Source organism: Plectropomus leopardus, chromosome 22, assembly GCF_008729295.1.
Source record: "Plectropomus leopardus isolate mb chromosome 22, YSFRI_Pleo_2.0, whole genome shotgun sequence".
In the NCBI taxonomy this organism is placed as follows: Eukaryota; Metazoa; Chordata; class Actinopteri; order Perciformes; family Serranidae; genus Plectropomus; species Plectropomus leopardus.
This window is the reverse complement of record NC_056484.1, coordinates 3746356-3754860: the sequence shown is the minus strand read 5'-3', so window position 1 is coordinate 3754860 and position 8505 is coordinate 3746356. Positions and strand designations below refer to the sequence as shown.

Genomic DNA, 8505 nt, shown 5'->3' with positions numbered 1-8505 from the left:
ATGACGCAGCCGGGCACGGGCGCAAACGCAAGGTTAAACAGCAGGTACATCCCTGGTCTTAGCCGCCTAAAAAAAAAAAACCCAAATCACTATCAGTTTAAGTGTAGCCTAATCTATATTTAGAATATTTTCACTGCTGTAAAACAGCTTTTACTAACAGATATTTGAAGTCAATAAATCAAAAACACCAGACTCCATTGAGAGTGGAGTTGCTGGTCTACCGCTGCCGCCATCTCCATCAACTGTTGTGTTGATAAAGAGGAGCAAATATTCAAATATAGTGCACACTTAAACTGGTATTGATTTTTATTTTATTTTTTTAGGTGGCTTCCAATTGCATTAGCTGGGTGTGTTAGTCGAATTTCGAGAAATTCGAGTTTAGTGTGATTTCAGCAGAGTGTTTCTTTTTTCGGTTATATTTGGTAAAGTCACAAAAGGGCTGCTGACTTAGTTTTTGGAGCTGTAGCAACCCCTGCCCTTATTTTGAAATGAAGCCAGTGACTTCCACACAGTGAAGTATTAAGAGTTTACATTTGGGAAAAACAGAGGTTCGTGCTCGGTTTTTTTTTTTTTTTTGGAAAGCTTCTGTGAACACATATTTAGGAGATCTGCTCTAAAAGATATAAGAATGTAATATCTCTTTTCATACGGCTTTTGTGTTCGCACCTCGCCCCCTACCTCCTGCTACTCGTGCTGACGCAGCAGCTTTTTGGCCGCCGCTCGCTGGTTTGCTCATTGGACTGTTTCTGTGAGCTTGTTGTCGATGATCTTGTTGCTGCTGCAGGCGCTGAGGCGGAGGCTGACGGAGTGGCCGAAGTGACCAAACAGCTGGAGAAGCAGGCGATAGAAGACAAAGAGAAAGAGGAGGATGGCGAGGAAGGTGATTGTCTTAACACCCGATTTAACACACAACATCCTCTCACTAAAACAACATCGACACATCACGTGAGCTTTACACTCGGCGGTTGCTGTAACAGCAGTGTCTCGACTCACACAGATGGAGATGACGGAGAAAACTCAGCAGGGAAAAAGAAGAAGAAGAAAAAGAAGAAGAAAGGACGTAAGTTTAATTTGTTAGTGATGCAAAAGAAAGTCATAAAGCTGTATTTCACGCTGCAGTGCACTGAAGAGTCTCCCTGAATGTTTAATAATCTCACAGTCAAAAAGAGAAAATGACTTTTCCTCTCGCTGAAGTTTTACTGCATCGTATCGGTTTTATGAGGACTTTTCTTTTTCCCTTTCAGCCAAATCTCAGACCGATCCTCCATCTGTGCCCATCTGTGAGTTACACCCGAGTGGAGTTTTCCCCATCGGACAGGAGTGTGAATACCCGACCTCACAGGACGGGTAAGAAGAGCACACACACACACACACACACACACACACACACACACACACACACACACACACACCTCCACTAGTGTTTGTACGAGGGCCGATATTGGTTTTTCAGGACTGATACGATTATTAGTAGCCAAGGAGATCGATAACCGATTAGCACCGATATGCATTTACTATAAAAAATGAAAATCTTTCTGTTAAACAAACTCCAACACTAAACCTTGTTGAAATGCATTTAGCAAATATTTCATCCAAACTGAAAAATTAAAAATCATAAAGTTCCCAGCAACTTTTTTTTTATAAATTCAAGTGAAAATTTTAATTAAAAAAAAATGAATGAATAAAAATAGTGCACTTTTTATTAATTTAATTTACTGGCAATTATTAGAATAGCACACAGATGCAGATAATTGGCAAGAAAAACCAAATGTCAGCTCAGATAATCTGTCAACCCTTAGTTTTTACTACATTTTCACATTTTCATTAAGCCTGTTCACTGTTTCCCTAATATGCTTTAAGCAGCCAGTGTCAGGGATGAGAAGGATTATAAACACCCACGGATGAGGATGAGGATGAGGATGAGGGTGCTCTGATCCCTCAGCCGTCGATGGTTATCGGCCAACATTTGTTCTAAATTGTTTGAAGGTGAATCAAAAGTGCAGACGAGATGATGCTAAACACACGCGATAATCTACACGTCCCTAACGCAGCGTTACTGGTCTGACGGTTCTCACGAGCTGTCTCTCAGTTTACTTCTAACCACACACACACACACACACACACACACACACACTCACACCAACCACACCACACTATAGGTGCTTTTTTTTATTTTATGCATTTTATTTTGCAGGCTGTGTAATTCTTGTACAGAGTTCAGCTTGGTGTTTTATATTATTCGTACCCCCCCCCCCCCTTTCCCCCCCTTTTCTTCTTTGAATCTTACTTAAAAACAAATTAACTTCAAAAATCATCAATACAATTTTCAGTTTCACTGCCTTTACTGCTTTGCACTTTTAGCGTACTATAAAATGTTGCTAGTTAGTAGCTTTGCATGTTTTATATTTGCATTAAAACTGCTTACAAGAACCATGTGCAAATATTCAAATTTGCATGTTATTAAAAATGTGTGGTAATAATGTTGAAGCGCTGAGCAGGTCTTAACTGTGTGCGTCTGTGCAGATGACCTCACTGACCCCGGTCAGCTGATAGTGGCCAGATCAGTCAGGAGGTTGATGTAAAACCAGTGACTGCCTGCAGCGTCGTTGATGTTGTGTTTTTAGCAGGTTTAGTTTCTCTGACTGTCCAGCCCTTTTCATCTATAATTACTCCACATCTAACAAAGCAGAATTCACACACTGAGGCCCAAAATAAAAATGTGTTGGTGTGTTTTCTCTTTTAGTCGCAGTGCAGCGTGGCGTACAACCAACGAAGAGAAGCGGGTGATGGATAAAGCCAACGAGGAGGTTTGGAACGATTTCAGACAGGCGGCCGAGGCCCACAGACAGGTCCGCCAACACGTTCGGGGCTTCATGAAACCCGGCATGACCATGATTGAAATCTGGTGAGGCTGTGTTTATCACTGCGATACACATTATAGGCATATTTTTTACCTTCACATGTGGCTGTTTGGAACTAGCTGAAAGGTTATTATTATTTTTTGTAATTCTCTTTTTTACTGGTTAATGTGAACATACAAAAGCAAAATACACAACCAAATGAACACAAGAAGGTTTCAATTATGTAAAAAGGGAAAATCAATAATAATAAAATAACAAAAATAAATAAATTTTATATATATATATATATATGTATGTATATATATAACAAATATAAGGTGGAAAAAAGAAAAAATGAAGAATTAAATAAATAAATATAAAATAAGTCAAAGTAGGTTTTGTTTTTTTTTTTTAAACTATGAGACGCCGGAGACAGAGAGGTGAAAGGTTGGAGGTGAAATTTTCTTGGTAATCTTTGAAAGAAATGTTCTTTATAAGCTCAGACTGTATAAAAGAAGAGGACCTAACGTCAGGTTTTGTTTATTACACTACACAAAAAACAATAATGTATAAAAATCCATGTAGCTGCTAATCACTGAGCTGTCCCAGGCTGTTAATCAAAAAAATAATCTACTTATCTTACAGTATATTGAAAATAATTCATGTTTGTGTTTTTTTTTTTTATCTAAAAATATATTGGCATCGTGCAAAAACCTGGCATTTAAAGTGTTAAAAATCTGAAAATGAATGAATATTTGACATTTATGATTAGGACTGATGTTGGTTAAAAAATAATACAACATAAGTAGAAAATAATACAGCGAGTGTGTGTAATATTAAAGCGGGCCCTGAGGGTTTATCTGGTCATTTTCTCTCAGTGAGCGGCTGGAGGACTGTTCTCGTAAGCTGATAAAGGAGGACCGCCTCAACGCCGGCCTGGCCTTCCCCACCGGCTGCTCCCTGAACCATTGTGCTGCCCACTACACTCCCAACGCCGGAGACACCACCGTCCTGCAGTACGACGACGTCTGCAAGATCGACTTCGGCACGCACATCAACGGTAACACGCTGCTTCAAACACACTTTGATGTTGAGAGGCGATGCATTCAAAGACCGCTCGATAACGATAATGGATACACGGAGCAGCTGCCACTACAGTTATACACTTCAGACAGCTAATGTTTACACTCATTACTGTGCAAAATGAAAATCAATTGTCCGACTCCTAATTCATCTCACTGAAGTGTTTGTTGCAAATAATTTCCCAAACAAGCTCCATCATTATTTCGAGAGCAGATTAGTTTGAATTTTCTCTGCTTTACCTCGCACTAATTATGCAGCTGAAGACGTTAAAAGTGATTGCACAGTTGATTGCTTACACACACAAAAGAGGAGGAATTAAATCAAAATGCCTTCATTATTGTGGCAAAATCATTAAAAAGCCAACAGAATTAGCCACTACACTGAATTAGCCACATAATAGACGCTTTTTAAAAAATACATAATTCCTCCTTGTTTTTCCACATTTTTGGAGTGCCTGCATTTCCTTCCTGTTTATCCTGCTGGTTTACATTTTCCATGAGCCGCCGACACAAGTTTTTGACTTATGTTTGATCGTAGCCTACAGAGCAACCAGGTTTTTTCTTTACAACATTTTAAATATTTAACAGATACAAGTAGCTGCCAGAAAGAAATTAAAGTCTCTTTTTCAAGACAAACCAGCACACAGGAGTACATAAACAAAACGAGGATGAACGGAAACACAGAAACAGACTGTTTCACAGCAGACGGTTGGAGCTGTCACAGGAGGAGCAGCACAGGTGTAAATGATAACATCAACGATGGCTCCTCTACTCAAGTGTCCATTCTGAAACAGAAGCAGCTAAAGGAATACAGCCCCTTAATTTATCATTTACACCTGTGCTTTTCCTGTGTGAAAAAGGCTCATTGCACCAGTTTTTGGCGGTGAAGTAGAAGAAAGTGTATTTTGAGACGTCCCCCTCAATACCTACAGAACTTCGACATTTCAGCATTATATGCACAGGGCTCCCATAGACATTGAAAAGTCCCTTTTAAAAATAATTTAAAGCTTTGGAATAGTCGTTGAATTTTGTTGTTTGTAAATTATTACGGTAATCTTCAGTGGACAACCTTCCATGACTTTCTTTAGCTGTTGACCTAACGTAGACCTAACATGCATCGATGTGTGACGCTTTGTTTAATATCGTGTACAGTTTTTCATTTATTTTCATATTATTCTGTTTTTCCTTCATGTGTGTCAGCCAGCTGAAATTCTGTTTGAATAGACTCTGATATGTTTGAAAAACATCGGGCAAAAGAGAAAAGAAAAAAAAAGTCCTTGAAATGTCATGGAAAATTTTAGAATTTTTGTCGATAGATTTCCTTTAAAAATATGTTATGTAATGTCAGCAGCTTGCAGTCGTATAATAACTTACATATTCATGCACATAACTGGTTACACGTTGAAATAGATGATTACAAATAACATTTTTCAGGTATATTTTTAAATCCTCAAACGAGATGAAACAGTTCCCTCATTCCCTCGTCCCACATGTAAAGTTTTAAAGTTCCTAAAACTAATGTTGCTGCTGGATGTTTGACACATTTGAGGCAGTTTCAGCATTCACCTCTACAAAAACAAAAAACCACACCCACTAACAGATGTTCTGCTCTCTGCCTGGTGTCTGTTTTCAGGGCGAATCATTGACTGTGCCTTCACTGTCACATTTAATCCAAAGTATGACAAGCTGCTGGAGGCCGTGAGAGACGCCACCAATACTGGAATCAAAGTATGACAAACACAAATGCACCTCACGCAGATGTGTTTCCATCTGTGCGCTGCCTGAAGCTCGTCATTTCCTGTTTGTTTTTTGCAGAACGCCGGCATTGATGTGCGTCTGTGTGATGTTGGAGAGGCGATTCAGGAAGTGATGGAGTCCTACGAGGTCGAGCTTGATGGCAAAACGTACCAAGGTAGCTTCCTCTAACTACACACTGCACGTCAGGGATCAGTGGTGCATTAATATGTGTTTAAAATATTTATTTATTTCATTCAAAAGAAAAATCTTGGTTTCAAAAAACGTGAATTTTGAATTGAACATTTCACATTTTTGACATAAACTAAATTTGAAACTGAAGTGTCAGGTGTAAAATTTTGATAAAAGCCAGTGTAATCACATTACAATAGTTTAACCTTCGGATGTCATTTCAGAGATATAGAAATAAATATGTATTATAAAATACCTTGATGCCTTTTGATTTATGAACCTTGTGTCTTCTGTTTCAGTGAAACCAATCCGAAATCTGAACGGTCACTCAATCGGTCAGTACAGAATACATGCTGGTAAGACTGTGCCCATCGTTAAAGGAGGAGAAGCAACGAAAATGGAGGTGAGTTAACTGACTGATGCTGGTCAAAAGTACTGTATACCTTTTCAATATTATGGCTCAGATATTGTCAAAAATTGTAAATATGTTTTGAATATTATGGATTAGATATAAACTACCAAATATTCATATTATTATGATTATTATTATTTATACTAGGGTTAAGATATTAAAAACACTAAATATGTTTTCAATATTATGTCTGAGATATTTACAAAAATATTAAATGTCTTTAAGTAGTATGGCTCAGACATTGTCAAATTTACTTTTACTTTTTTTCTTTCAACATTACATCTCAAATATTTTCAAAAATACTAAATATGTTTTCAATGTTATGGCTCAGATACTGTCAAAAACATGAAATATCTTCATATTATGGCTCAAATATTGTCTAAATTATTTGTTTTTTAAAACAACATTACAGTTCAGACATTTAAAAAAAAACCAAAATAACTAAATGTGCTTTGAATTTTGTGGCTAAGACATTGTCAAAAAAGTGAATACATTTTGATAATCATTTGCATTTTAAGAATTTTTATTAGAGGCGTAAAATGTTAAAAATGTAGCCATATATGTATAAGTTTTAAAGGCTGTAAACTTTTGGGCTTTATCAGAGTCAGCAGTCTTCCTGTGATTGATTTTTTTGTTTGTTTGTTTGTTTGTTTTACTGCGCAGGAGGGAGAAGTTTATGCCATTGAGACATTCGGCAGCACAGGTAAAGGTGTGGTGCACGATGACATGGAGTGCTCTCACTACATGAAAAACTTTGACGTCGGCCACGTTCCCATCAGGTAAAAATTTACACAAAACAAACATCGGTTATTTTGTTAAAATACTTTTTGCAGTCTGATATCACCCCTGAAGATTAACGCACGTAGATCCATACAGCCTCAGTACATTATTTTAAAAATGTATTTTATGTGTGTTGCTGATTCACGTAGGTAATTGCACTTCACTGATCTTATGTCTACTTGTTATTTTTTGATATTGTAGGATTCACTATTTGTTTTTGTAATCAGTTTTGAGTTGAGATTCTCTCATGAGCCTGTGGGGGTTTTCTGCATCTCACCTGCACAATCTGCTACTATTTTGTTGTTTTGCTGTTTAATTTTTTGTTTTTTACTTTGCAAAATAAATAAATAATAAAATAAAATTAACTAACAGTTAACTGTTGACATCCCTTAACAACAACTGTTTACGTCCCTCCTTTGTCTCCAGGCTGCCCAGAGCGAAGCACTTGCTGAACGTTATCAACGAGAACTTCGGCACGTTGGCGTTCTGCCGGCGCTGGCTGGACCGCCTGGGCGAGAGCAAGTACCTGATGGCCCTGAAAAACCTGTGCGACCTGGGCATCGTGGACCCCTACCCTCCCCTCTGCGACACCAAGGGCTGCTACACGGCTCAGTTCGAGCACACCATCCTGCTCAGGCCCACCTGCAAGGAGGTGGTGAGCCGGGGAGACGACTACTGACACCCCAACCCCACTCCTGAACAACACCGCACCCCCCGTCACCGCCACACAGCGCCCCGTCAGCAGCTCCTTCAGAGAAACAGGACGCCTCAGAGGAGCTCTGAGGGATGCCAAATGCTACTGTGTTCTACCCACAATACACCACTCGCAGCTTGCAAAGACGAAAGACTGGCTTTCTGAGTTTTCTATCATCCACCACAGCTAAAGAAATTATAAACAAGCCAATACGTTTCTGTCGGAGGAGGCATTGTAGTGCCCTGCAATCTCCTGCGGACCACATTTTACAAAATAAAACGGTTAAACATTTATTTAAGCTGCTGCTGAATCTAGTGCACCCCCAGTATTCAAAGACACGGTGAACGTGGGAACCCCCTCCTTATACCTCCCTTACATTTTCAAAGTTTTCTATGGCTCCACTCTGAGCCCCCAGTGCTTTCGTGCTTGAGTCAATTTAGCACAAACGCTACTGACGGGTTTAAGACGTGGCTCGGCCGATGCATGGCCTGAAATCTCTGCAAACAGACAATTCCTAACATTTAAAGCTCGGGGTGTCGTCCTAAAAAAATCATACCGACACTGTGCATCTGCAGATGTATGTTTGGCTTCTGTCGCAGCGGGAGGGAGCTCTGCACTCTGGCCCTCTAGTGATCGTTTCTTTGATATTTGTAAAATATCTTTGAGGTGGTTGCTGCCACTGTTTGTTCCCCAATTACAAAATGCTTAATTTTGAACTCCCTGAAGATGTTTTTGTAAGAAAAAAAAAGATTAAAATGATTTTGCTCATTG

At 39.0% G+C, this 8505-nt stretch overlaps 1 protein-coding gene across 1 annotated transcript; it reads left to right on the top strand.

Annotated features, from left to right (window-relative positions):
- On the top strand, nucleotides 1-8505 carry LOC121961684 (methionine aminopeptidase 2-like). Its single transcript, XM_042511750.1, has 11 exons — nucleotides 1-44; nucleotides 621-880; nucleotides 998-1060; nucleotides 1245-1347; nucleotides 2744-2905; nucleotides 3719-3900; nucleotides 5556-5650; nucleotides 5738-5834; nucleotides 6148-6251; nucleotides 6924-7039; nucleotides 7467-8505. Exons 1-11 carry the CDS (start codon nucleotides 1-3, stop codon nucleotides 7717-7719), a joined length of 1479 nt encoding a protein of 492 aa, XP_042367684.1. The 3' UTR covers nucleotides 7720-8505.